The following is a 26,200-nucleotide window of genomic DNA, read 5'->3' on the forward strand; positions in this document are numbered from 1 at the left end:
GGACTTTAAATGACACATATGGACAAAAATCGTTAAAAATTCAAATTTAGATTTTTTATTGAGTGCAATCCATGCCAAAAAATCAGTCAAAAGCTCCAATTTCAATCAAATAACGCACACGGTTGACCAACATTTCCTGAAAATCTGCATTTTCAAAGGCATGTTTGGAAATTCCATGCAAATCTTGGTTCTCCATCATCTCGTTCATGTTAAGTTTGGTAAAATCGACGTATTCGAAGGGAACAAAAACCATCAGGAACATGTATTCTAAGAGACCGCAACGTTTAATCTCCGTTTGCAAGTCAGATAATTCAGGAAAACGTCCTTTGTAGTCAAGTTTCGTCAAGGTATCGATGAAAATTATGAAATATTCTTGAATAATTGCTTCTCGGTGGCTTTTACGAGCTTCGAAGTTGGCACACATGTATAAAAGGGCAAGGACATCCATCGCTGGAGTGTTCCAATAGCAGAATTGGTAGTCAATCTGTAAAAAAAATATTTTTCAAATGTCAAAAATTTAAGTTTTTCAAAAAATTTCAGAGAGAAATTTAAGTTTTTTCATGAGTTTTGGTTAAAATAATTAAAAAATGAAGAAAACAATGCTCACCAAAAGAAAATCTTCACTTTTTGTACCGTCATTGCGATACATCATATTCTTAAAACCAAAATCCCCATGAATTAATATCTGATACGGAAGTTTATCTTGACTCCGGAAGAGACTTTCAATCCGTTCGTCGAAAACAGCAACATTTTTCTCCATAACTTCCAATATATCATCAACGCTTTTCCACTTTTTGACTGAATTAACGGCACTTTTGATATTTTTCGTGATGAAAAATGACAAAAAATTCATCTTTCCTTCAACTTTTTTGTACGGGCAATCATCCATCGTCGTCAAATCCACTCCATTTTCGTTCATATACACCGAACACGCGTGAAATTTCGCGATTCTGTCACACAAAACCTTTGTTTGTTCCAAATTTAGCGCTTTTTCGAACGATTTGAAGCCATTCGGGCCTTCATCAATAAACATCAAAATCGGCGCAGGTTCATTACTTTGATACACAATCGTGGGACAGATTTTTGTGTCATCGTTTATTGTTCGCAGCAATCGATGCATTTCCGGAAGTACTTCTCCATACATTTTCATTTCCGTTTTAAATGCCGTGCATTCGCGTAAAAGCTCCAATTTTGCGCCATCATCCACAGGAAGGGTCTTTATGATTAAATTTATGACGTCACAGGTTGATTTTCTCGTGTCAAAAGTGACTTTTGCTCGAAACATGCAACTTCCGTAATGATCGCCTGCCTTGGTTCCCGGTCGAAAATCCACTTTGGTGACACAAATTGCCGTATCGCTCAAATATTCCGCCAATGCTTGCTCGAAAAACGTATTATTTAGCCATTCTGGGGGATTTTGCTCGTCGCTGCTGTACTCACTTTTATCACTTGCCATAATTTTTTGGGTTTTACGTGTGTTTGATTTGATGGTTGGATCGTCACTGAGAGTGTTTCTGTTGAATGAACGTTAATTAAAATGAACTCATAGATAAAATTATTGACCTTGATGCAAAATTTATTAGATTACAAAGCAAACACAATCAAATTGTGGTTCGAAATTTAGTCAAAAGTTCCCAATGGAAGTAATCGTTCGACTAATTTGATGAATTTTGCTTGAAAATTCTCGTTTTTCCACACTCCTTTGACGGTGCTGTGAAAATCCTTCGTCTCCATGATCGCATTGATGTCGATAGAGGACCAGTCAACGTGTTGAAAAGGCACAAAGATGATAAAGAACATGTATTCGATCAGAGAGCAGCGTAAAAGCTCCTTTTGAAAATCATCGAATGTTGGAATTTTGCCTTGAAAGCCCAATTTTTCCAAAGTACCTCGAAAAATGACAAAATATTGCTCGAAAATTTCGTTTCGATGCTTTTCACGAATGTCATCGTCACCAACGCTGTTAATTAGGGAGTAGATATCGCTCGCAGGAGTGTTCCACATACAAAATTGAAAGTCAAGCTAAAATTTTTTTAAATTTTTTTAGTATTTTTTGACTTAAAATTTTGTTAAAAAGGTTAAAAACTTACCAAAAGGTAATCCTCACTCTTTTTTCCGTCATTCCGATACATCATATTTTTGAAATGAAAGTCGGCATGCATCAAAACCGAATAAAAACGCTTTTCGCTATTCAAAAAGAGGTCTCGAATCCGTTCAGCTAAGACTTCCAAGTTCTTTCCCAAGACATTTTTCAAGTTTTCATCGACGTCCCATGTTTTAAATGCTTCAACAGCTTTCCTAATTGTCGGCATAAAAAGTTCTTCCAAGAAATCGGGACGTCCTTCCTTCAATTCGTACGGCGAATCGCAAAAACTTTTCATATCAACTCCATTTTCGTTCATAAAAACGGAGCAAGCATGAAATTTTGCGATTCTTTCTACCACAACTTGAATTTGCTCTACATCCAAACCCTTTGAATAGGTTTGAAACCCGTTCGGGCTTTCGTCTATTAAGACAATTACAGGTGCTGGATCATTACTTGCGTACACCAAAGTAGGTCCAATACGCGTTTCATCCCCAATTTTCTTCAAAATTCTCTCCATTTCCGGTAAAATTTCCTCATACATTCGCGTTTCCGTCGAAAAAGCCGTCGTTTCTTTGAGCAAATCCATTTTCGCGCCTTCTTCAATCGGCATTGTCTTCAGAATTAACATGATTTTTTCATTTTTCGAACTTTTTGAGTCGAAAGTCACTTCAGCACGAAACATGATACTCGCATAATGCTCGCCAGGCTTCGTTCCGGGACGCAAAACGAGATTTTTAACCGTTATTGTCTCGTCTTGTTTAAAAGAACGCACAGCAGATTGAAAAAAATCGTCATTTAACCATGCAGGGGGATTTAATTCATCCCGACTATACTCTTCATTAGCGGTTGTCATGATCGTGAGTTGTAAATTTAATTATTTTTGTAAGTCTGTAACGACGATTCGTTCACTACTGAAACAATATTTCGATGAGAGACTAGTTTTAATGATTTTCGATTCTCTCTCACAAGTTTTTTTGTTGATTTGAATGATAACTCATCAAATATTTGATAATATGTACTTCAATGATCAAACGCAAACAAAGCAAAAGTAAAAAAATGCGCAGTTTTTCATCTATTTGCCCATTTATTCATTGAAAAACCTAAAAATAAAACTTAAAAATTAATCAAAAACTCCCATGTTGATGAGAAATCTGATCCGTTCAAGGAACGTTCGTTGAAATTTCTCGGATTCAAAGACAAATTTGCCTGCACTGTGAAAATCCATCTTCTCAACCATCTCATTGAGGTCCAGCTTTGAAAAATCAATTTGTAAAAATGGGACAAAAATCAAGAAATTCATGTATTCCAATATGCCACATCGCAAAATTTCCAACTGAAGGTCAATTAATCGCGGCATTTTCCCTTTAAACTGCAATTTTTGAAGAGTTTCCGTGAAAATTGTAAAATATTTGCGAATTGTCTCTTCCCGATGCTCCAAACGGACTTCCTCGTGACAGATGTTGTACAAGAGAGCCAAGACATCTGGCGCAGGCGTGCACCAATAACAAAATTGATAGTCAAGTAACAGGTAATCTTCACTTTTAAGTCCTCCATTACGCGAAATCATGTTTTTAAACTGGAAATCGCCGTGTGTTAAGACCTCATATCGTCGATCGCTGCGATTTAGATAGAGTTCTCGAACGCGCTCCTCTAAAACTTCAACATGTTTTTCCAAAACAGGGATAACGTCGTCGACTCCTTTCCATTTCTTGATCGTTTTGAGGGCATCTCGGATGTTTGGCGTGAAAAATTCCATGAAATCCATGCGACCTTCAACTTTTTCAAATGGGCAATCGTTGAACGAGGCCATATCAATTCCCTGTAAATGGTTAAAAATAATTAATTTGCATGACATTTGAAATTTAAATTAATATTTACATACATTTTCGTTCATCTTGACGGAACACGCGTGGAACTTGGCAATGCGATCTATTACAACTTGAGCTTGCGCATGCGTTAATGCCGACTCGTAGGGCTTAAAACCGTTCGGACCTTCGTCGATGAAGACAATAACGGGTGCTGGTTCGTTACTTTTGTACACCAAAGTAGGTGCGATCACAGTTTGGTCGTTAATACTTCTCAAAAGTCGCTGCATTTCCGGCAACACTTCGCCATACATTCGCATTTCCGTCTTAAAAGCCGTCGTTTCTTGCAAAAATTGTTTCTTGTGACCCTCCTCGAATGGCATTGTCTTAAGAATTAACTTGATAACGTTGTTTTTGGATGCGGCGCAATCGAAAGTGACTTCTGTGCGATACATGACACTCGCGTAATGCTCGCCAGGCTTCGTTCCGGGACGAGTAGCGATGTTTTTGACGACAATCGATGTGTCCTTGTTGAATTCACGAACAACTTTTTGGAAAAATGATGCGTCAAGCCAGTCGGGTGCGACGAGCTCATCACTGCTGTATTCAGCCATGGTTATTGTGTGACTTGTTTTTTTAGCGGGAGCTTCGAACGGGTTGAATAATGAACGAATACTGATAATTTTGCTGAGAACTTGTCGTGTTTTATAGAAAATTTTGCTCTCGCTCGTAGTTTTATTATCTGCGGAGAGAAGATAATTTGCTCGTAATATTATGAAATGGGTAGAAGCTTCATTCAAAATTAATTTCTTATCTATCTATCTATGGGCACTTTAACTTATGTTAATAAATATATTCAAACAAGGAAGAATGAAATTTGATAAGAATATTTAAATTTTAATTTTTATCATTTTATTGATGATTCAGCATTTTTTTTTCATCAAAAATAATAAAATTAAAATTTAGATTTTATTTTTTTTAATTTTTTTAAAAATATTTTGAAAAAAAACTCTTTACGAAAAAAAAACTTTTAAAAAATTGCATTAAAAAATTAATAAAATTTGAAAAATTATTCTATTTTGATTTTTTAATTTTTTTGTTAAAAAAACTGGAAACAAAATTAAAAAAAAATAAATTTTAAAATTAATAAAAAAAATAAATATTAATATGTATTTAAATAAATTTAAATAATTTTTTTCCTGTGACATAGTTTTGTTTTGAAAACTAAATCAAGAAAAAAACTAAATCAAAAACTGTGTCAAAGCCATTTTTGTCAAATCTTGCTCAAAATGGATAAAAATTTATCAGAGGACTCTAATTTATCATTTTTAATCATTTTATAACTCAAAACTGCAAAAAAATTGAAACTGAAAAAAAATGTTTTCTTTGACACAGTTTTGTTTTGAAAACTAAATCAAGAGCAAAACTAAATCAAAAACTGTGTCAAAGCCATTTTTGACAAATCTTGCTCCAAATGGATAAAAATTTGTCAGAGGGCTCTAATTTATCATTTTTAATCATTTTATAACTCAAAACTGCTGAAAAATTGAAACTGAAAAAAATTTTTTTCTTTGACACAGTTTTGTTTTGAAAACTAAATCAAGAGCAAAAAACTGTGTCAAAAACTGTGTCAAAGCCATTTTTGACAAATCTTGCTCCAAATGGATAAAAATTTGTCAGAGGGCTCTAATTTATCATTTTTAATCATTTTACAACTCAAAACTGCCAAAAAATTGAAACTTAAAAAAAATTTCTTTCGACTACTTTCTCTATTTTTTAAAAATTTTCTTAAAATATTGAAAAGCAAAATTAAAAGATTTTTTATATTTTTTTTTATTTTAACTTTTTTTCAAAAAAAAAAAAAATTAGATCTCAAGGACAACAAAATTAAAAATGAAAATTTTTGAGTAATTTTCTCATAAAATCTTATATTTAAAAAAAATCATTCAAGAGCTCCCATATCAACCAAAAACTCAAGTCGCTTTAGTAAATCTTCCTTAAAACCTTCTGTCTCAAAAACTTCTTTTGTCGCGCCATGAAAATCTCTCGTTTCCATCAATTTATTGAGGTCCAACTTTGAAAAATCGATAAGTTGAAAAGGCGTGAACGACATGAAAAACATAAATTCGACCATGCCACAACGAATCATCTCCAATTGCAGATCCAACAACCTTGGAAGAGCTTCTTTGTAATCCAATTTAACCAAAGTTTCATTAAAAATTTTAAAATATTTTCGAATTACTTCTTCCCGATGATTTTTTCGGGTATTTGCATCGCAACAGCAACAAAGGAGAGAAATTACGTCGATCGCAGGTGAGTTCCAATAACAATATTGATAATCCAGCTGAAATAATTACAGGGATTAAAGTTCATTGAATCTTAAAATGAGCAAAAATAGTGTTTACCAATAAGAAATCTTCACTCCTGAGGCCTCCATTTCGTGAAATCATGTTTTTAAATTGAAAATCCCCGTGCAAAAGTACTTGATACGGTTGTTTAGACTTGTCTTGAAAAATTTCCTCTAAGCGTTCATCGAAAATTTGTGTAATTTTTTCCAAAATATCCTTATATGACTCGCATTCCTTCCATTTTTTAACAGTTTTTAGAGCATCAAAGACACAATCTCGATAAAAAAGTGACAAAAGATCGACTTTTCCTTCAGCTTTCGTGAATGGACAATCATCGAAATTTGAAAGTTTTCCAATTTTCTGCAAGAAAAAACTACAAGCGTGAAATTTGGCAATTCTTTCGATCAAAACTTGAACTTGCTCGAATGTAAAAGGCTTCTCGTAAGGCTTAAAACCCTTTGGACCTTCATCGATAAAGACAATTACGGGTGCTGGATCGTTACTTTGATACACGAGCGTTGGAGCTATTATCGTTTCATCGTCAATTTGTTTGAGTAATTTTTGCATTTCGGGCAATACTTCACCGTAAATCCTCATTTCCGTCTTGAAAACCGTCGATTCTTTGAGTAAATCCATTTTGTGCCCTTCTTCAACGGGAATTGTCTTCAAAATTAAGTCCATTGAGTTCTCAGATACATTTTTTGAGTCATAAAAAACTTTTGCTTTGAACATAATGCTCGTGTAATGCTCTCCAGCCTTCGTTCCGGGACGCAATTCGACCTTTGTGACTTCTAAAGTTTCATTTTTGGTGAATTTTCGAAGTGCAGCAGTAAAAAATTCAGAATTAAGCCACTTTGGAGGATTAAGTTCATCACTACTATAAGCAACTTCAGTCATTTTTTAATTCAAAAAGCAAATAAATGAATGAAAATGAGCAAACCAGCTGATTGTTGGACACAAACTGATAATATTTTGAGATACCGAAACAAAACATCACAAAATTGTCGAGAGAGAAAGAGAATTCACTTAAAAGAGAAACATTTTGTTCGAGTTATCTTATCGTATGAGACAAGTATATGGCTTGACATTGATCAAAGTGGTAAAAAATATCATTTATTTGAATGAAAAATTGTTTTAAGTGTTAATCCAAGACTCCCATTTCGATAAAATGCTTAAGTCGCTTGATGCAGACCTCTTTAAACTCCTTGCTGTGAAACGCTTCTTTCGTAAGACTGAAAAAATCCTTCTTTTCCATCACTTCTTCAAAGTCAAGTTTCGTTAAATCTATGAATTGGAAGGGAACAAAGTACAAAACCATCATATACTCGAAGATGCCGGCTCTCAAAAGCTCCATTTGGATATCAAGCAGTCTCGGAATCGGTCCATTGTAGTTCAATTTCTCCAAAGTTTCCTTAAAAACTTGATGATACTTCATCAGGACGTCGTTCCTGTGATGCACTCGAACATCTTCATTGCAAACGTTATATAACAAGCCAAAAATATCGATTGCTGGAGTGTTCCAATAACAATATTGATAGTCGAGTAACAAAAAATCTTCACTTTTAGCACCTTCATTCCGGAAAATCATGTTGCGAAATTGAAAATCTCCATGAACCAGCACTTGATGCGATTGTTTCGTGTAATCGTTGAAGACTTCCCTTACTCGTTGCTCGAAAACTTCCAAATTTTTCTCCAATTTATCGGCTAAAGCTTCTTCGCCTTCCCATTCACGCGTTGCCTTCACGGAATCAATCATGCCTTTCATGAAGAAGAATTGCAGGAAATCCGTTCGACCCGGAGCAGGAATGTACGGACAATCATCAAACAAGGTCAGGTCTTTGACATTTTTGTTGACAAAAAGAGAGCAAGCGTGAAATTTGGCAAGAGTTTGAATCGCAATTTGGGCCTCTTCGAAGCTCAAATTTTTCTCGTAAGGCTTGAAACCGTTCGGAGTCTCGTCGATGAAGACAATTACGGGTGCCGGATCGTTACTTTGATAAACGAGCGTTGGAGCGATAACCAAAGGATCATTAATGCCCTTCAAAAGTTTCTGAATTTCGGGTAAAACTTCTTCGTACATCCGCATTTCCGTCTTAAAAGCCGTCGCTTCTCGCATAAATTCCATTTTGTGTCCTTCTTCCGTCGGAACTGTCTTGAGAATCAACTTTATCACAGCATTTGGGGATGTTTTTGTGTCGTAAGTGACTTCAGCACGGAACATGATACTCGCGTAATGTTGCCCGGGCTTCGTTCCGGGACGAATTTCGACATTTTTGATAGAAATTGAGTCTTCTTTCAAGAATTTACTGAGAGCAGTCTTGAAAAAATCCGCATTCAGCCATGCAGGCGGGTTTAATTCGTCACTACTGTATTGATCAGACATTTTTTTGTTTCAATTCTCGTCTGAACGTGATGGTTGTTCATTCAATACTGGCTTGACGAATGCTAAAAATGAGAATCGGCGCAAAAATCATCTACAAATGTAGAAGAGAGTCGTATTGTGGGAGAATAGCGATCAAAATAAAACATTCGAAGGTCGCTTTTTTGAGAGATCAACAAAAAAAAGTTGATGAATCATCAAGAGGGGTTTTTTCCATTAATTTAACAGTTCGTTGGTCTAAATAATATACATAGAGAGAATTAAGTTGCGTAATTTTAATATTTTTTTGAGAATTGCGTGTTAATTTATTCCGCCTGAAGCTAGTTGAGCTTTTGTGACGTCGATTTTTAATCAAAAAATAATATTTTGATATTTTCTCATTGATTTTTAGAATTTTAGAGATCAAATTTTTATATTAAAATTCTAAAAGTTATCGAATTTTGTCTTAAAAATGTCTTTTTGCTCATGAATTAATAGATTTTGGTTAATTTTCAGGTCTTTGAACTAAAAAAAATTAAACCGCGAGTGAAAAATATTAAATTCTATACTTAAGTGCAAAAATTTTACGCAACAAGCATTAATTGCCCATTCAAGGTCGTTTTCTTTATCTCTTATGAAACATCAGAATTTCGTCACAATATTAAATAATTCACTTATGGAACAGTATTTATCAGGCGTTCTCGTAAAAAACACTTTCAGTCGAGTTTTATACGTTAATTTAATCAGAAGCAACAAAAAAACGTGATAAAAAATGGTTAACAGTAACGAATATAACCCAGATGAGCTAAATCCCCCTTTATGGCTTGACAACGAATTTTTCCAACGAGCTTTAAGAAATTTTTACAAAGATAACTTCATTTCTGTTAAAAATGTCGTTACTCGCCCAGGTACGAAAATTGGTGAACATTATGCGAGTTGCATGTATCGCGCTGAAGTAACTTACGAAAACAAGGAAAAATTGGAAAAAATTGAAAAATTGATACTCAAAACACTCCCGACAGAAGATGGACCAAAATTGGAAATGTTGAAGGCATCAACGGCTTTTGAAACGGAAATGCGAATGTATGGCGAAGTACTTCCCGCAATGGAAAAATTGCTAAAAAGTGTGGGAGATGAGACACGAATCGCTCCAACGCTGGTGTATCAAAGTAATGAACCCGTTCCTGTAATAATTTTCATCGACGAATGTCTAAATGGCTTCAAATCGTTCGAAAAACCACTAAATTTGGAACAAACGAAGGTATTGTGTGAAAGAATTGCGAAATTTCACGCATGTTCTGTCTATTTGAATGAAAATGGACTGGATTTGACGACTTTCAAGGATTGTCCTTATATAAAAGTTGAAGGCAGGATGAACTTTTTGTCACTTTGGATCATGCCGAATATGATAGACTCCTTTGAAACGATGAAAAAATGGAAAGGAATCGAGAAATATCTTCCAGTTTTGGAGAGATTCTATGAAAATTTTGAGAAAAACGTTGAAAAACTCTTTCGAAATCCTCAAAAAGCTCCTTATCGCATCCTCATCCACGGAGATCTGGGGTATAAAAATATGATATATCGCAATGACGGTACAAAAAGTGATGATTTTCTCCTTCTCGACTTTCAATTTTCGTATTTTAATGGACCAGCGATGGATATTTTGTCTCTTCTGTATAACTGCACGAATCATGAGATGCGTAAAAATCACAGACAAGAAGTCATTCACGAATATTTTCGAATTTTCATTGAAACTTTGAAGAAATTCGAGTACAAAGGACGTTTTCCGACGTTATTGGATCTGCAAACCGAGATTCTTCGTTGCGGTATCTTGGAGTTTATGGTTCTAATTGTCTTAACCCCATGGCAATATGTGGATTTTTCGACACTAAACATGAATGTGAGTGATATGTCGCCCGCTGATCTCCATGCGATCACGAAAAAAGTCTTTGACGTCAAGGAATATCAAGATTTGGTGATGGATCGCGTGAAATATTTAACTGAAATGGGAGTTTTTGAATAAAATTTACATTTTTAAACGATTTTTTGCCTTGTCATCGTTACTCTTTGTTGATGTTTATTAAAAAGTTCGTTCAACTTCACCTGTTTTGCGATCGTATTTCACAATGTTGCTTGTTAAATAATAAAAAGCAAAACAAAACATGCGAGAGTGACACGTGAAACGGTGTTTTTACTCTCATTCTGCGTTATTTGACTTGTCGTTGATAAATTTCAATCAAGGTTAGATATGGTTTTTATCAATTCAAGCAAATAGAAGAGCAAATAGTATACATTTTGTCGTTGAGAGAAGCGTTTCTGCTGTAAAAATGTCGGATAAAAAGTTTAGTAAAGATGAATTAGTGCCTCCGAAATGGTTAAACGAGGAATTTTTAGTAAAAGTCCTGAAACATCACGAAAAATGTGACGAAATACAGGTCAATGAGTTGATTATCAGTCCAGGAACTGCTCCGGGCGAGCATTTTGCGTCAATTATGTTCAAAATTGATGTTTCCTATGAGTTTAAAGATACATCCAAGGGTCATTCGAAGTTTATTTTGAAAACTCTACCCGTTGAAGAAGGCGTTAAAATGGATTTTTTGAAGGATAGTACGGCTTTTCCCACGGAAATTTACATGTATGAGGAGATCTTACCAAAAATGCATGCCTTGCTGCGTGAAAAAGGAGATGATACAGTTTTTGCTCCTGAGTAAGTTTAAAATTTTTGACTTTGAAACAATGTTTTTCACTATTTTTGTGATTTTTCAGGCTCGTTTATCACACTGACACTCCATCTCAAGTTATAATTTTGAAAGATTTGACTCCTGATGGTTTCCGCACATACGAGAATCCATTAGAAATGGAAGCTGCCAAAGTCATTACGGAAAAACTCGCCAAATTTCACGCTTGTTCCGTGTTTTTGAATGAAAACGTGAGAAATTTTTCTTTGTTTTCAACAAAAAATTAATTTTTTTCTTCAACAGGGAACTCCAATCGACTCCATGACCGACAGTTACGTTAAACCAGCACCCGGAAAGCCCAGATTTGCTGATGAATGGATGTCTCCGGGACTAAAATTAGCAATTTCTCACTTCAGTAAATGGGAGGGATGCGAAAAAATTGTTGAAAAGTTGATAGAATGTCAAAAAACATTCGCTGACAGATTTACAGAAGTTTTTGTTGAACCAAATGGTCAAGCATATAAGGTTTTGAATCACGGCGATTTTCATTTCAAGAATTTAATGTATCGAAATGACGGAAAAGTTGCTCAGGATCTTTTGATGGTACATTTTCTTTCATTTTAAGCTCTAATTAAATTTTTAATAAATCTTAAATTTTTAGATTGACTTCCAATTTTGCTTTTTTGGTACTCCAGCTGTCGATTTTATATCCATGTTATGCCAAATTGTCGACAAAAAAGTTCGTGACACTCACAGAGATGAAATTCAAGCACTTTATTTTGAGACCTTTGTTGCTACTTTGAAACTTTTAGACTTTAAAGGCAAATTTCCGACGTTGGAAGACTTTGATAATGAAATAAAACGCTGTGGATTTTTGGAATTTGCGTTGATCATCTGTTACGGCGCCTATTTTTACCTGGATTGGAGAGAGGCTGATATCATGGCAGCCATGGAAACAAATGATCCGTATGGTCCAACAGTTCCTGTATGGGAGAAAAATGAAGAATGGAAGGAATATGTTACAAAATTCGTCGAAGATATGATCAATAAAGGATTTTTAGATTAAAAAACTTTCAATCTTAAAAGTCAAGATAAAGAAATTTTTTAAAAAATATTTATTTTGAACGTCTTTATCATCATACTTTTAAAAAAAGTGTTCATTATCTCTCTTTGTACATATTTTAGGTTAAATAAGGTGAAATTATATCACACATGCTTTTAAAAAAATACATTCAGTACAATTTTTACCGTTGTTGGAAGAACTTCTTTTAAAAAATGTCTGAAAAAGAGATTTCTGAAACCGGTTTTGCTGCTACTCCTCAGTGGTTAGACGAAGAATTTTTGGAAAAAGTTTTGAAATATCACGAAAAATGTGAAGAAATTAAAATTACTGAGCTGAAAGTCAATCCAGCTTCTATTTTGAACAATTTGGCCTCAATTATCTTCAAAATTGATGTATCTTACGAGATAAAAAATCATTCAAAAGTTCACTCAAACTTCATTTTAAAAACTATTCCCGAGGAAAAAGATATCAAACTAGATTTTCAGAAATATAATACGGCATTTCCCACGGAAATGTTCATTTACGAGAAAATTTTACCGAAAATGCATGAACTTTTGAGAGCAAAAAATGATGATACGGTTTTCGCTCCTGAGTAAGTTTCAGTTTTTGTCTTTAAAATATGTTTTTTTGATATTTTTCATATTTTTTAGGTTCATCTATTGCACCGACACTCCCGTTCCTATGATAATTTTAAAAGATTTGAGCTTTGATGGATTTTGCAGTCCAATGAATTTACTGGAAATTGACGCAACCAAAGTTGTTACGGAAAAATTGTCGAAATTTCATGCTTGTTCGATGTTTCTCCATGAAAACGTAAAAATATTTCATTAATTTTTGAAAATTTTTTATAATTTTTGTCTTCAGGGAACTCCAATTGACTCGTTAACTGAGAGTTTTGTAAAACCAACACATGGAAAAGACTCATTCACTGAAGTTTGGATAAAACCAGGACTTGAATTGGCCATTTCTTACTTCAAAAAGTGGGAAGGATGTCAAAATATTGCTGAAAAATTGATAAAATCTGAAAAAACTATCATAGAGAGATTTACTCAAATTTACGTCGACCCGTCAAAAGGACCTTATAATATTTTGAATCATGGCGATTTTCATCATGGTAATTTAATGCAGCGAAATGGGGGAGTCTTGCCTCAGGATCTGTTGTTGGTGTGTAAAAATTTTTTTTAAACAGAAAAATTTCTTAATTTTTTAATATTTTTTCTCAGATTGACTTCCAATTTTCCTTTTTCGGTACTCCAGCTGTCGATTTCATATACATGCTGTATCTGATGACGAGTCAAAAAGTTCGCAAAAATCATAGAAATGAAATTATGGAGCTCTACTTCGAAAAATTCGTTGCTACTTTGAAGCTTTTGGACTTTAAAGGAAAAATTCCGACGTTTACCGAATTTGAAAATGAATTGAAACGTTGTCGTTTGATGGAACTTGTGTTACTTTTGTGTTTCGGTGCTTATTTTTACGTCAACTGGGAAGATAAATCCACAAAAACAGTCGTTGAAGCGGCCCAGGAGAAAAATCTGTACGCTCCAACAATTCCTATTTGGGAAAATAATGAAGAATGGAAAGAATATGTTACAAAATCTGTCGAAGAAATGATCAACAAAGGATTTTTGGATTAAAAATATCAATTTTTTATAAATACTTGACATTTTTTTATCAAAGAAATGATCATTAAAGGGCAGTTTGCTTAATTTTTATCAACTTTGGCAGGATTTCTCGCACTATTTCTACGTATTTCGGGTTGGTATATATCTTAAAACGTGCTTCACGTGTCTCTTCGGTATCGATAAAGAAGTTATTTGGATCTGCCAAGTCTGTGTCTTCAATCAACATTAAAGGGAGTATGCATGCTGTGACTATAATTCCTGTTAAAATGTAAAAAATTCTTTAAAAATTGATTTTTTTTGAATTTTCAGTCAAACACTTACCATGATCGACTTTCGATCGCATAGCTTTGAAAATATCTTCTACACTTGGAATGAATTTTGCTCCTAATTTCGTCAATATTGCACTTAGAGCTTCATGATAATGTTCAATAAGTTCTTTCACATGATTTTTTTGCACTTCTAAATTGCATGACGTGTTAATAAAATGATTCAAATCAATTCCAGGTGATCCGTAAAATCCTTCCTGATGATCAATTACCAACAAATCGCATAATTTTCCGTTTTCATCATTTTTCCACAGCATATTGTTCATCCAGGCATCTCCGTGGTTCTGCACATGAAACTCTTCCGTCGTACGAGTGAAGATTTTCTTCATATTTTCGATGATATTTTCCGCAAATTCCGTCATGACATCGATAAATGGTTCGAGAGATGCCTCCTTTTTGACTACTGTGTTCAAAAATTCACTGATAACGGTACGAAAGAAGACATGATATGGCGTCTCCATTTCCGTTAAACCGCCTTGCATGTGATACCGGAAGAAATCGGGATTCTAAAAAAATGTAAATTAATGCTAATTATCGGTTTATCTGCATGCAACTTACCTTTTTGTAGAGAACAGCAGTTGCGGCATGGAATTTCGCAAGTTTAGCCAAGAATAATTTGCAATGTTCCAAATCCAAGCGGTTACGACGATCAATTGTGGCATATCCCTTCGCTGTTGCATCTTCAAAGACGAGCGAATCTGCATCGGCAAACACCAAAAAAGGACTAAAGTTTAAAGTTTCGCCGTGGGAATTTAATAATTTTTCGCATTCGACGAGAACTTCTTTGTACGTCGTTAATTCTCGTTCAAACACTTGAAATTCCTCGATAACTTCCTGCACAGCGGCATTCGAGGAGTTTGTCTTGAGGATCAAGGAGATCGTTTCCGCATCATTTGATGACTCACGTTGATACTTTAAGGTGATGCGATAAACACAACTTGCGAAATTTTCGCCTTTTTTCGCTGCTGGCTTGATATCCGTTGACAAAATTTTGACCGTTTCCGCAAAATGTGACGTGAGAACATTTTGAAAATAATCATCGCTCATCCAATTTGACTCAATTGTCGGGCAATTATCTAATCCGGGCTCCGACATGATGATAAAAGTTGATGATAGGCCGTCTTTTGCACGACAATTTTTCAATTAGTGCGAAAAAAAAATAATTAATTATCAGAAGAAACAATCGATTTCAATGACGAATCGTTTTGTTTTTGTTTTCCGCTTGCTCGAAGTGCTAAGTGAACGGTGCTTTATTGTTGAAAGCTAAGCAAATACTGAAAATAATAAATAACAAACACCGTGATCAAAACAATGATTGTTGACGTACATATATTTTACAACTGAATGCGATTTTTAATGATGTTTAAAGAGAGATTTTGTATGGAAGCATGAAGCAATGGAGTTATTCAACTTCGGAACATCTAAAAATTAAAAAAAAATAAATTTTGTTTTGTATGTCTGTCTGTCTCTATTGCCATGGGACAGAGGAGTATAAAAATGTGAAATTAACTTTTTATATTTTTTTTTTAATTTTAGGAAAAGTATCAGGAATTACTTGCGAAATTAGTAAATCGGCGACTTGAAAGTAGAAGGATGTCAAAAGGATTTGCTTCTATCCTTGTAATCAACAGAGTATAAATTTTTCTAGCTCGTTCATGCTTTATTTTATTAAAATCGTCATAATTTCAATGTGCCGCTCTCCTGACGGAGCTTAAATTTAAGATGGTTCCTTCACAAAAATGGTTCAAAGTATCCAAATTTTTATCCAAAGTATTTTTACCTCTAATAACTCGATATTTGAAGGAGAAAATTCATGTAAAAATTGATAAAATCGTTAAGAAATTCCTCATTTCAATCAGATTCATGCTTAATATTTTCAAAATTGTTAAAAAAAATATCATATTTATATCATGCAATAACAATTAATCATAATTAATCTCTTTCTTTGTAAGTAAAAAATTTTTGCGTAACATCTTTAGTCTGTAAATTAACATTTTTCTATAAAAATTTCATATTTAAAGGCTCGTCATTTGATATTCTCATATAGTTTCGAGTTCATATCAACTGAAATGTTGTGTTTTTCGCTCCTACTTTTATTTATTGCCTCAATTTCCGCAAAGGAAAATCGTATTGTTGGCGGAGAAGATGCCAAACCTCACGAATTTCCGTACCAAGTGTCACTTCAAATGCTCTATCACCCCGAAAATGGAACTTACGTTCATTTCTGCGGAGGAACGATCCTCAATCCAAATTTCGTTTTAACTGCAGCTCATTGTATGATTGACAAAAGTGCTGAATTCCGTGCCGAAATGAGAATTATTGCTGGAGCTCATGTTTTGAACACTACAAATGGACATGAACAAATTAGGAAGCTCAGTAAATTCGTTGCTCACAAACAATTCCGTGGCGGAGTGAATCCCTTTGACATCGCCATCCTAAAAGTTTCGAAACCCTTCAAGTTTAACGATCAAGTCAAAGCTGGAACATTGCCTCCATCGGATTTCAATGCAACTGGAAAAGCGATAATGTCTGGTTGGGGCTACATGTCAAATGATTACTCTTATATTCCTGCGGAAACACTACAAAAGGGCCTTGTAGAGATCTATAATGACACAACATGTCACGAAATGTGGAAAGGCGGCAAGTATCACGACACAAATATCTGCGCGGGAGACATCAAAGGAGTGCCAGCAGCGTGCAAAGGCGACAGCGGCGGTCCATTTTCGCAAAAACAACCAAAAATCGACGAAACGTATGTCATTGGTGTCATCTCGTGGGCTCATTATCCGTGCGGAAGGATGCTTAAACCAACTGTCATGGTCGAAACTTCGCATTTTGTCACTTGGATTCGTGACAATATCAAAGCTATGAAATAAATCGAGTTGAATAAACGTGTCAGCTATCGTACGCTTAATGACTACGACAAACGACGAGCTTCGTTGTTAATGATAATAATCACATTCCATCTCTGTATTGATTCTCATGACGGAGTTCCCCCGTTTTAGTCGTTCATTCAACAATTTTTTTGCTCACGGAACGTGCTTTTTCACAAGTTAACGAGGGCTTGTCCATTAAACTGTTCATTTTTTCGCAACATTTCACGCAGAATGTGAACAAATTCTTTGATACGACGAATTTCATAACAGCTCAAACTTGTTTTTATTTTAACAGCTTGCACGAAATCCATAAAAATTATCTTATCTCTCACTTTTTTTCGACTATATCTCTCGCTCGTGCCATTCAAAATTTATTTTTAGTCTTTCAAAAGATGGCAGAAACAAAACATCATCAATACTTGAATTCGGAATTTTTTGAGAAAATTCTCCGAAAGCATCATTGCGATGTCAGTATTAAAGTTACGAGCGTAGAACTTGAAGCAGCTCTCGGTAAAGGTGAAAATTACGCAAGCGACATCATTCGCGCGCAAATAACGTATGCCAAAGGTGTTGGGAGTAATGAACGAAAGTTGCAACAGCAGTACATCGTAAAAGCGAGTCTGGCGGATGCTGGGATGCAAGACATGTTGGAGGAATATGACGTTTTCCATCGCGAAATAGTTGTTTATGACAAAATTTTACCCATTGTCGAGTCGCTGCTCTTATCGATAGGAGATAAAACTAAATTAGCTCCAAGGTAAATTCAATTTTTCGATGAATTTTTATCAAAAATAATTTTTTTCTTGTTTTTAGTGTCTACAGTTTAGGAAAAACGCCTCGACATTTCGTATTTGAAGATTTAACGCTCAATGGATTTACCAAAGCGGATCGTAAAAGAGGTTTAACGTTCGAAGAATCGACTATTATGATAAAAGCTCTTGCAAAATTTCATGCTACAACTGCCGTTCTCTATACTTTGGATCCAGATTCCATGAAAGATCATCATTTTCCCAATATTGGACCTGATCAGACTTATTTCTATCCACTTTTTACCAATTCCCTCAGATCCTGTGCAGAACAAGCCCAAAATTGGCCTGGATGTGAGAAAATAGCGAAAAAATTGTTCGACTTAGAGCCACATTTGATCGAAAAAGCCTTCGATATCTACACTTGGAACGAAAATGACTTCAATGTCTTGACGCATGGCGATGCATGGGTTAGTAACGTCATGTTTCGCTACAATAAGTCGTCGGGAGAACCCGTAGATTGCTGTCTCATAGACTACGCTATCGGATATTTTGGATCCCCAGCAATTGATTTGGTTTATTTGTTCTTTACAACGACCGCGAATGACGTTAAAGAGCGCGAATGGGATTTATTGCTGCAAATTTATCACGAAGAACTCACAAATATTCTTAAAAAACTGGATTACAAGAAGAAACTTCCGTCAATTAAGGACTTACAAATGGAAATTTTGAAAAAAGGACTTTTGGGTGTCATGTATTCGACATTTCTCATCCCGATTCGACTCTTAGAGGATGTTGCGAACGCTGATTTGAGCAATTTACTCGGCATGACACCCGAATCGAGTGATTTTCGGAGAAAATTGTTCGGTGTCGATGGTTTCAAGGAACGAATGGCGTATTTATTGGACTTTTACGATCGAAAAGGCTTAATCGATATTTAATTTTTCAAATAAATTCAACCTTTAAAGTAATTTTCTAAAAATGGGATGATGAATTTCTTGAATTCCGGCAGTTGGAAGATCTTTTTCCGCAATTCTGGATCAAATTTTGCTGCATTTTCGTCATTTTCTTTCTTATTGATGTCTCCTGCGAAGAAAAATGGCATCACACAAATTGCCATAATGAGTTCCAAAAACTCGTATTTCTCTAATTCGTCGTTCAAGTCTTCCAAAGTAGGGATTGCCTTGGAATATCCGATGTTTTTGAGGGTTTGGGTGAAGATGGAGTGATAATGCTTGAGAATTTGCTTCCGACAAGCACGTGCCTCGTCAGTGGTGACGAGGAAAAGTAAGTTATAGAGATCGATAGCGGCTGTTCCATAAATGCTCCATTGGAAATCGATCTAAAAAGTTAAAAAAATTGAAAATTTTTAATTTTTAAGAAAAAAAAATTATTTCTTACAAAGATCACATCAGCTAAATTCTTCTGTCCCTCCTCATATTTGACCAAAAAATTGTGATAATTCAAATCGCCATGATTTAAAACCAAAAATTTATCATTTTTACTGTTCTCGTAGAGGCATTTTGAGTACTGACAAATTTTGCTGCGGAAACTCGTCAATTTTTGCACAAACGGATCAAAATTGTCCCAACGGATCGTGACATCGATGAACGTATCCAAGGTATTTACGATAAATTTGAAGCCATCATTGTCGGGAGTCAACAATCCTCGTTTGAAAACTTTTTGCATCTTATCCGCCATTCCCGTTTTGGCCAAAAAATGCGTTGCAGCATGCCATTTAGCGAGTTTTTCCGCTATTACGTAAGTATCTTGCAGCTCATGTCGAATTTTGACAACTTTATACCCAATTTGGTAGGCATCCTCCATGACAATTGCGTAATATGGCTTTTTTGTGGCATACAAAAAGCGGGGCGTCACACTTTCATTCAACAGTTTTTCAATTTCCGGCACAATTTCTTTGTACATGGTCGTTTCTACGTGATACGGGACCTCATCCTGCAACGACGGCGACATTTTCGGGGAAATTAATTTGACAATCATCTCCAAATGTGGCGTAATTTTGTTCTGCGAACGATAAGAGCAGATCGAGCGATACACGGAACTGATGTAATTATCGCCATCATGCGTGCCAACTCGAAGGGATATTTGCCCGACCTCGATATTGGGATCGTCGTATGCCGCACGAAGAGCTTTCGTGAAAAATTCCTGATCCAACCACTTTGACATTGTGCACTGAAATGACGCGAAACCAACTGGTTCAAATTACTTTATGACTTTTTATCAAGTCACACTCAATTTCCGTCGTAAATTGCTTAACTTTTATGAATGTTATCTGTAAACAGGGGAATTTTTCCGAAAACAAGTGCGAATTGTCTTTTTCTTAGAATTTCACACACAAAAAATAGATTTGGAAAAATGATTAAAATTTATATTGACAGAAATGTAAAAGATTACTCGGTTAAAAAATTAATTAAAACGCTTTTTTGCCTTTAAGCCAGGATTCCTAAGCCGATCATACGAGGAATTTCAGCTTTTAAGATGGCTTGATAGTCCGGATGGTAAATTGTGTTATGGAACATCGCTGCCATTTGTACAGGCGACTGATCTTCAGACATGTTTTCTTTCGCAAATTCCATAAATTGTAAAAGGATCATTGAAAATACGTGATAAGTTTCTAAAAAAAAGGAAATTTTTGAAATTTTGAAGAAAAATTGATGAAAAATTAACAAACCAAGAACTCCATTTTTCAAAATTTCTAAGTTCAAATCCAACAATGAAGGAATTTTTCCGAGAAATCCAATTTTTTTGAGAGTTGCTGCAAATTCGTTGTAATAATATTGGATAATTTCCTCACGTCTGGCACGAGCATCAATATTTGCCATATTGAAAAGGAGATAACTGAGGTCAATGGCAGGAGTTCCCCAAAGACATATTTGGTAGTCGAACTAAAAGTAAGAATTTTTCAAAAAATTTAGTTAAAAACATTTTTTAAAATTATTTTTTTTAGGTACGAACCACTAAAAGATCATTAAACGATTCACTTTCAGCTATTTTTTTCACCATAATATTTTTAAAATGAAAATCTCCGTGATTCAGAACTTTATAAATCGGTTCAGTTTTGCCCTTGTACACATCTTTCATCTGTTTGATAAACTTTTTAAGAGCTTTTTCGACTTTTTCAACGACAATTTCGTTATCAGGCCATTTCTTCAATGACTCAAGGACGCCTTTCATTGCCGGAAATATCATATTTTCCAAGAAACCTGGTTGTCCAATTGGAGTCATGACTATCAATGGATCCGAAAATGTCGTTAAATCCATGTCCTACAAGAAAAAAGTTAATTTTTCATCAAAATTCAAGGAAAAAAATCATACATTCGCGTTGATGTACATCGAAGTAGCATGAAATTTCGCTAATTTTTGTGCAATTTGCAGAGTGCCATCAAAATCAGCAGGTTTTCTTATCATTTCATAGCCAAATAATGAAATATCTTCCAAGATAATGACTGGTGCGGGCTCAAGTGATTGATAAATCAAACTGAAATGATAATTTTGAAGCAAAAAAAATCATAAAAATTGCAATAACTTACGTTGGTCCCATTTTGAAATCATCTCCGGCGTTCTTCAAAAGCCTTTCCATTTCCGGAATTACTTGCGAATACATGCGACCTTCGATTTGGAAAATGATCACAGCATCTTTCAACATCTCCGCTTTCCGTGTGTTCCCAAATGGAAGCGTTTTGACGATCATCACGCGCTTGACATTCGTTTTTCGGTACTTTGGGATGTCATATTCTGCCGTCACTCGATACATCACGGAAGCAAAATGATCTCCAACCTTCGTGGCAGGCTTAAAATCCAACGAATTAATTTTCACGGCAGGATCATGTTCGAATTTTCCCAATGCATGTGCGAAAAATTTCTCATCCATCCATGATGGAGTGACATATTCATCGGGATTGTAGGACATTTTATTGAAAATATCGAACTTTACGTGATGATTGACACACAAAAACTGAAAATATTGATTTTCTGTTATCAATTGGCGGTTTTTATCGCAATGAGTGACGGCAACTCAATGAATCATTCACAGAAACAGCTGGAGAATGAACTCGGAAATGAACTCGGGAATGAACAAGTCCAGCGCACATTTAGAAATTTGTGCCGCCTGTGTCTCGGGGCTGTCACAAATTTGCAATTGTGAAATGGGCTGAACTATTTCATGTCGATGTGTTGGTAAATGCATGTGTTTTGTATTTATATCTGCCTCTCACTCCATGTAAACTTCACAACAGCTTTGCTCGTTGATAGTTTTGTTGATAGTTTATTCGTAAAACGACTTTTTAACAAGACAGCCGGCTTTCCTGCAAGAAATTATTAAAAATTAATTAAAAACTTGTAAAAATTCGTATAAAAAAATTTTAAAAAAATCATCATGAACTAAAATTTTGTTAAAAAAATCTAAAAAACTTAAACTTTTAAAGAATGTCAGGCGAAATATTGTCACAACAACAACAACAAACATCAACAAATCCGAGTGCGAGCCAAGTTTCAGGTAATTAAATCATAAAAAATCAAAACCACGAGGAAATAATAGTAAGGCCGCACTTTTACACAGCTACCTCTTGGGAATTTGTCTTATCAATTCAAATTTATTACAGCTGCAAACGAAACAATTATGAATTTATGAACGATTATAGCGTAATTAGTGTGCATTTACAAATAATTTCTGTTCGAAAGTGCCGACTACGCAAAGTTGTGTGTAAAATATCTCTGTTCTGTTGTGTAATAATAACAATAAAATATAACGAATTAAGTGATGATGATAAGCGATGGTCAAACGCGCGATAAAATTAAGTTTTAATGAATTTAAGTGATTATCAGGAATACAAAAAGTGAATAATTTAGGAAGTTTTTCGGTGATTTGGAACTATTTTAAGTTAATTTAGTGAGAAATTGAGTTGATAACAGATTAAAAAGTAGTTTGGACACAAAATAAAGTTATAAAAAGTAATTTAGTGTTCAATAAAAATATGAAAATCATTAAGAAGCAATCAAAATTTGTCAAAATTGGTTTAATATTAACGATTTTTTTGTCTTTTGTGGCAATTTTATGTGTTTTGGTAAGAAAAACAACAATTAAGAAACGAATTTTGAATTTTTGAATAAGAAAGTTTGCCGTTTTTGACAATTTTTCAACATTAAAAGACTAAAAATCCTTAAGTTTAATTTTTAATAAAAAATTGGGGCAAATTTTTGATAAAATTATAAATTTTTTTTTCGAAATTAACGAAATTTTTGGCAAATTTATTAAAATTTTTACCATTTTTTATGAATTTTCAACATTAAAAGACTAAAAAGACCTAAAATTTAATTTTCATCAAAAATTTTTGTCAAAATTTATAACATTTTTGGTAAAATTATTTATTAATTTGAAATTAAAAATTTAAGCAAAAAATATTAAAATTTTTAGCGAAATTTTTGTAAAATTATTAATTTGTAGGCAAATCTATTAAAATATTTGGCAAAATTATAAATTTTTGGAAAAATATTAAAATTTTTAGCAAAATTTAATTTTTTTTTGCATTTTCGAGTTCAAATTAATTTTAAAAATTTTTGTTCAACGTGATCTAAAACCTTTTTGTCACTTGTCACGAATTTCCGCATGACAACTGATGAAATGTGAGAAATTTTTACTTCACAAAAACTGCGCACACGTGACCATTACTTCATTTTTCTGATTCCAATTGATAACAAATCAGCCAACCTCAATTACAAAATTGCAACTTCCACATTTACATCATTAATATGCAACTTTGATACAATCTAACGCTTATTTTTTGCATTAGAAGGGCATTTCGCACAAGAAACGACTTGCATGTTAATTGCAAATGCAAAGAAATGAATTGCTTTTGAAGTTCAGGAAGATTATTGACAATCCTTATTAATAACTTTTTGTTTGTATTTTTCATTTTACAGATCAATTCCATGAACGCGTACCTCCGATCGGCGATTTGGTTTGTTCTCACGTGAGAAAAACATGTTCCGTGAAAATTCTCAAGCGACGCGTGCCGATTTTGAATTGGGCGACAAAATATCAGCCAAAGTACTTGTTAGAGGATATGGTAGCGGGCATTACAGTTGGATTGACGGCTATTCCGCAAGGTATTGCATATGCTGTTGTTGCGGGACTTGAGCCTCAGTATGGATTGTATTCGGGTTTTATGGGGTAAAAATTGAATTTTTATAAATTTTTCGTATAAAATTCAAAAATTTTCTTTTAGTTGCTTCATTTACATCATTTTTGGCAGCTGTAAGGCAATCACGATTGGACCAACGGCAATTATGGTAAATATTTATTCAATTTTTTCTTGTAGATTTTAATAATTTACGATTTTAGGCTTTAATGACTCAACCATTCATAACAGGAAAATCTCCAGATTTTGCGGTTTTGTTAGCTTTTTTATCGGGAGTCATCACATTGTTGTTCGGCATCTTGAATTTGGGATTTTTAGTGCAATTTATCTCATCTCCGGTTATTTCTGGCTTCACAACTGCAGCAGCAATCACGATCGCAAGTGGTCAAGTAAAGTCTTTATTTGGACTTCCAGGGAAAGGAACAGAATTTCTGAAGGCTTGGGAGAATTTTTTCAAAAATATCAAACATATTCGACCATGGGACACACTTTTGGGCGTTGTGTGCATCGTAATTTTACTGCTTTTGAAGAAAATCGGTCAACATCGCGGAAATTTCACACAAACAGCAAAATATTTGTCGTTATCAAGAAATGCTTTGGTTGTTTTTGGCGGGACTTTGATGGCATACATCTTCAGTTTGTACGAAATGACGCCTTTTCTGCTAACAGGAAATATCGGAAAAGGTCTTCCTCCTTTTCGATTGCCTCCATTTTCGACAGTTGTGAATAACCAAACGATCGGATTCACGGAAATGATTAACGAATTGGGTTCTTCGATCATTTCGATACCGCTGATCAGTATTTTGGAGACTGTTACTATCGCAACGATCTTTTGTGGTAAGTTTTTCCCAAAGATTTTGTTCATTTTTAACATTTTTCTTCATCAGAAAAGGGACTTGCCGTTGATGCGACACAAGAAATGATCGCCGTTGGTTTCTGCAACATCTTTAGTTCGTTTTTCTCGGCGATGCCTACTACTGGGTCATTTACCCGAAGTGCTGTGAATCACACGAGCGGCGTACGATCGCCACTTTCGGGTGCTTTTACGGGAGCTCTTGTATTGTTAGCTTTAGGGCTTCTTACATCGACATTTTATTTCATTCCGAAAGCCGTGTTGGCAGCTGTCATCATCTCTGCGATGTTTCCAATGATGGAATTCAAGGAAATTCTGAAAACTTTTAGGATTAAAAGGATTGATGTGTTGCCGGTAATCGTTACGTTACTTACGTGTCTCTTCATTGGCTTGGAAGAGGGGATTTTAATAGGAGTTGCTGTCAATTTAGCACTTTTACTGTACTCAACATCACGTCCGAGTGTTTCGATGGAACGATTAACGATTGATGAGAACGAAATAATGATCGTGACACCGAATCAAAGCTTAATTTTCTCATCGGCGGACTTTTTTCGGTACAAAGTGACGAAATTTGTGTTAGAAAATGAAGATGCCGAGTTCATAGTTATCAATGGAAGATTTGTACAGAGTATTGATGTGACAGCGATGAAGGTAAAAATTGTTAAAAATTAAAGAAAAATATTTTTTATGAATTTTTATTAAATTTTTCGTTACAGAAACTATCCAGCTTGATAGAAAACCTCACGGAACAAAATAAAAAAGTAATTTTATGGAATTGGGAGAACTATAATGCTCATAGTTTAGTCGTAAGATACAAAATGGAATACAAAGATCTGTTCAAATTCTCCTCTGATATCAACGAGCTGATGTACGAACTGAAGTTGACGATCCCGAGAGATGTGTGATACAAAAAGAACCAAAAAATAAAGTTATTTTTCTCTGTTGTTAAAAAATTTGTTTAAAAATTTTTTTTTTTTTCAGTGAAAACTATACAAAAAACTTCTTTGGATAATTTTTTTTTTAAATTTTCAAGATATTTAGACCGTTCCAAATTTTTTTTTTGGTGAAAACTCTACAAAAAACTTCTTTAGTTTAAAAATTTTTTCAAAATTTCAAAATTTTTTTTAAGGTTTTATAAAAACATATTTGAAATAATTAATTTTTAGCGTCGAAAATGTGTGAATGTTAAGAAATTTACATCAAATATTGAAAAAAAAAATCTTTAAATATTTTTTTGAACAACAAAATTTTGTGAATAAAAAATTCATAAAAATTGT

The 26,200-nt window shown here is 34.3% G+C and overlaps 11 protein-coding genes across 11 annotated transcripts; 5 read left to right on the plus strand and 6 right to left on the minus strand.

Annotated features, from left to right (window-relative positions):
- Positions 1 to 29: 29 nt before the first annotated feature.
- LOC134838468 (uncharacterized) lies at positions 30 to 1,507 on the minus strand. The gene is made up of 2 exons (XM_063854005.1): positions 608 to 1,507; positions 30 to 484 (listed from the first exon to the last, which is right to left on the minus strand). Exons 1-2 carry the CDS (start codon positions 1,454 to 1,456, stop codon positions 83 to 85), a joined length of 1,251 nt encoding a protein of 416 aa, XP_063710075.1. The 5' UTR covers positions 1,457 to 1,507; the 3' UTR covers positions 30 to 82.
- A 36-nt stretch (positions 1,508 to 1,543) lies between these two features.
- Positions 1,544 to 2,983, minus strand: LOC134838469 (uncharacterized). Its single transcript, XM_063854006.1, has 2 exons — positions 2,091 to 2,983; positions 1,544 to 2,022 (listed from the first exon to the last, which is right to left on the minus strand). The coding sequence occupies exons 1-2, from the start codon at positions 2,937 to 2,939 to the stop codon at positions 1,621 to 1,623; spliced, it is 1,251 nt and encodes a 416-aa protein (XP_063710076.1). The 5' UTR covers positions 2,940 to 2,983; the 3' UTR covers positions 1,544 to 1,620.
- A 167-nt stretch (positions 2,984 to 3,150) lies between these two features.
- On the minus strand, positions 3,151 to 4,552 carry LOC134836624 (uncharacterized). Its single transcript, XM_063851811.1, has 2 exons — positions 3,969 to 4,552; positions 3,151 to 3,905 (listed from the first exon to the last, which is right to left on the minus strand). The coding sequence occupies exons 1-2, from the start codon at positions 4,503 to 4,505 to the stop codon at positions 3,207 to 3,209; spliced, it is 1,236 nt and encodes a 411-aa protein (XP_063707881.1). The 5' UTR covers positions 4,506 to 4,552; the 3' UTR covers positions 3,151 to 3,206.
- A 1,187-nt stretch (positions 4,553 to 5,739) lies between these two features.
- LOC134826987 (uncharacterized) lies at positions 5,740 to 7,178 on the minus strand. The gene is made up of 2 exons (XM_063839506.1): positions 6,297 to 7,178; positions 5,740 to 6,235 (listed from the first exon to the last, which is right to left on the minus strand). The coding sequence occupies exons 1-2, from the start codon at positions 7,134 to 7,136 to the stop codon at positions 5,834 to 5,836; spliced, it is 1,242 nt and encodes a 413-aa protein (XP_063695576.1). The 5' UTR covers positions 7,137 to 7,178; the 3' UTR covers positions 5,740 to 5,833.
- Positions 7,179 to 7,304: 126 nt separating this feature from the next.
- On the minus strand, positions 7,305 to 8,649 carry LOC134838115 (uncharacterized). Its single transcript, XM_063853576.1, has one exon. The coding sequence runs from the start codon at positions 8,620 to 8,622 to the stop codon at positions 7,381 to 7,383; it is 1,242 nt and encodes a 413-aa protein (XP_063709646.1). The 5' UTR covers positions 8,623 to 8,649; the 3' UTR covers positions 7,305 to 7,380.
- A 688-nt stretch (positions 8,650 to 9,337) lies between these two features.
- LOC134837694 (uncharacterized) lies at positions 9,338 to 10,621 on the plus strand. Its single transcript, XM_063853081.1, has one exon. It carries the CDS (start codon positions 9,371 to 9,373, stop codon positions 10,619 to 10,621), a length of 1,251 nt encoding a protein of 416 aa, XP_063709151.1. The 5' UTR covers positions 9,338 to 9,370.
- Positions 10,622 to 10,910: 289 nt separating this feature from the next.
- LOC134837696 (uncharacterized) lies at positions 10,911 to 12,342 on the plus strand. Its single transcript, XM_063853082.1, has 4 exons — positions 10,911 to 11,305; positions 11,365 to 11,527; positions 11,580 to 11,879; positions 11,938 to 12,342. Exons 1-4 carry the CDS (start codon positions 10,926 to 10,928, stop codon positions 12,340 to 12,342), a joined length of 1,248 nt encoding a protein of 415 aa, XP_063709152.1. The 5' UTR covers positions 10,911 to 10,925.
- A 209-nt stretch (positions 12,343 to 12,551) lies between these two features.
- On the plus strand, positions 12,552 to 13,976 carry LOC134837697 (uncharacterized). Its single transcript, XM_063853083.1, has 4 exons — positions 12,552 to 12,931; positions 12,990 to 13,152; positions 13,204 to 13,503; positions 13,563 to 13,976. The coding sequence occupies exons 1-4, from the start codon at positions 12,552 to 12,554 to the stop codon at positions 13,974 to 13,976; spliced, it is 1,257 nt and encodes a 418-aa protein (XP_063709153.1).
- Positions 13,977 to 13,998: 22 nt separating this feature from the next.
- Positions 13,999 to 21,947, minus strand: LOC134837698 (uncharacterized). The gene is made up of 10 exons (XM_063853084.1): positions 21,464 to 21,947; positions 21,249 to 21,411; positions 20,889 to 21,197; positions 20,605 to 20,818; positions 20,366 to 20,547; positions 19,314 to 20,105; positions 18,873 to 19,254; positions 14,849 to 15,426; positions 14,286 to 14,796; positions 13,999 to 14,222 (listed from the first exon to the last, which is right to left on the minus strand). Exons 1-10 carry the CDS (start codon positions 21,841 to 21,843, stop codon positions 14,029 to 14,031), a joined length of 3,705 nt encoding a protein of 1,234 aa, XP_063709154.1. The 5' UTR covers positions 21,844 to 21,947; the 3' UTR covers positions 13,999 to 14,028.
- LOC134838539 (trypsin-1-like) lies at positions 16,350 to 17,314 on the plus strand. Its single transcript, XM_063854085.1, has one exon. It carries the CDS (start codon positions 16,360 to 16,362, stop codon positions 17,164 to 17,166), a length of 807 nt encoding a protein of 268 aa, XP_063710155.1. The 5' UTR covers positions 16,350 to 16,359; the 3' UTR covers positions 17,167 to 17,314.
- Positions 21,948 to 22,169: 222 nt separating the features above from the next.
- Positions 22,170 to 25,965, plus strand: LOC134838538 (sodium-independent sulfate anion transporter-like). Its single transcript, XM_063854084.1, has 6 exons — positions 22,170 to 22,428; positions 23,853 to 24,102; positions 24,158 to 24,221; positions 24,274 to 24,907; positions 24,958 to 25,574; positions 25,640 to 25,965. Exons 1-6 carry the CDS (start codon positions 22,359 to 22,361, stop codon positions 25,826 to 25,828), a joined length of 1,824 nt encoding a protein of 607 aa, XP_063710154.1. The 5' UTR covers positions 22,170 to 22,358; the 3' UTR covers positions 25,829 to 25,965.
- Positions 25,966 to 26,200: the final 235 nt, after the last annotated feature.

Source organism: Culicoides brevitarsis, chromosome 1 (assembly GCF_036172545.1).
Source record: "Culicoides brevitarsis isolate CSIRO-B50_1 chromosome 1, AGI_CSIRO_Cbre_v1, whole genome shotgun sequence".
In the NCBI taxonomy this organism is placed as follows: Eukaryota; Metazoa; Arthropoda; class Insecta; order Diptera; family Ceratopogonidae; genus Culicoides; species Culicoides brevitarsis.

Coding starts and splice junctions, on each gene's coding strand:
- LOC134838468 (XM_063854005.1), bottom strand. CDS start 1,456: ATGGCAAGTGATAAAAGTGAGTACAGCAGCGACGAGCAAAATCCCCCA. Junction 485..607: donor AAAGTGAAGATTTTCTTTTG/GTGAGCATTGTT, acceptor TTTTTTTTACAG/ATTGACTACCAATTCTGCTA.
- LOC134838469 (XM_063854006.1), bottom strand. CDS start 2,939: ATGACAACCGCTAATGAAGAGTATAGTCGGGATGAATTAAATCCCCCT. Junction 2,023..2,090: donor AGAGTGAGGATTACCTTTTG/GTAAGTTTTTAA, acceptor AAAAAATTTTAG/CTTGACTTTCAATTTTGTAT.
- LOC134836624 (XM_063851811.1), bottom strand. CDS start 4,505: ATGGCTGAATACAGCAGTGATGAGCTCGTCGCACCCGACTGGCTTGAC. Junction 3,906..3,968: donor CCGTCAAGATGAACGAAAAT/GTATGTAAATAT, acceptor AACCATTTACAG/GGAATTGATATGGCCTCGTT.
- LOC134826987 (XM_063839506.1), bottom strand. CDS start 7,136: ATGACTGAAGTTGCTTATAGTAGTGATGAACTTAATCCTCCAAAGTGG. Junction 6,236..6,296: donor GGAGTGAAGATTTCTTATTG/GTAAACACTATT, acceptor TAATTATTTCAG/CTGGATTATCAATATTGTTA.
- LOC134838115 (XM_063853576.1), bottom strand. CDS start 8,622: ATGTCTGATCAATACAGTAGTGACGAATTAAACCCGCCTGCATGGCTG.
- LOC134837694 (XM_063853081.1), top strand. CDS start 9,371: ATGGTTAACAGTAACGAATATAACCCAGATGAGCTAAATCCCCCTTTA.
- LOC134837696 (XM_063853082.1), top strand. CDS start 10,926: ATGTCGGATAAAAAGTTTAGTAAAGATGAATTAGTGCCTCCGAAATGG. Junction 11,528..11,579: donor CCGTGTTTTTGAATGAAAAC/GTGAGAAATTTT, acceptor TTTCTTCAACAG/GGAACTCCAATCGACTCCAT. Junction 11,880..11,937: donor TTGCTCAGGATCTTTTGATG/GTACATTTTCTT, acceptor TTAAATTTTTAG/ATTGACTTCCAATTTTGCTT.
- LOC134837697 (XM_063853083.1), top strand. CDS start 12,552: ATGTCTGAAAAAGAGATTTCTGAAACCGGTTTTGCTGCTACTCCTCAG. Junction 12,932..12,989: donor GATACGGTTTTCGCTCCTGA/GTAAGTTTCAGT, acceptor CATATTTTTTAG/GTTCATCTATTGCACCGACA. Junction 13,153..13,203: donor CGATGTTTCTCCATGAAAAC/GTAAAAATATTT, acceptor TTTTGTCTTCAG/GGAACTCCAATTGACTCGTT.
- LOC134838539 (XM_063854085.1), top strand. CDS start 16,360: ATGTTGTGTTTTTCGCTCCTACTTTTATTTATTGCCTCAATTTCCGCA.
- LOC134837698 (XM_063853084.1), bottom strand. CDS start 21,843: ATGTCCTACAATCCCGATGAATATGTCACTCCATCATGGATGGATGAG. Junction 19,255..19,313: donor ATTTAGCTGATGTGATCTTT/GTAAGAAATAAT, acceptor TTAACTTTTTAG/ATCGATTTCCAATGGAGCAT. Junction 14,797..14,848: donor CTGCTGTTCTCTACAAAAAG/GTAAGTTGCATG, acceptor ACATTTTTTTAG/AATCCCGATTTCTTCCGGTA.
- LOC134838538 (XM_063854084.1), top strand. CDS start 22,359: ATGTCAGGCGAAATATTGTCACAACAACAACAACAAACATCAACAAAT. Junction 24,103..24,157: donor TTGTATTCGGGTTTTATGGG/GTAAAAATTGAA, acceptor ATTTTCTTTTAG/TTGCTTCATTTACATCATTT. Junction 25,575..25,639: donor TTGATGTGACAGCGATGAAG/GTAAAAATTGTT, acceptor TTTTCGTTACAG/AAACTATCCAGCTTGATAGA.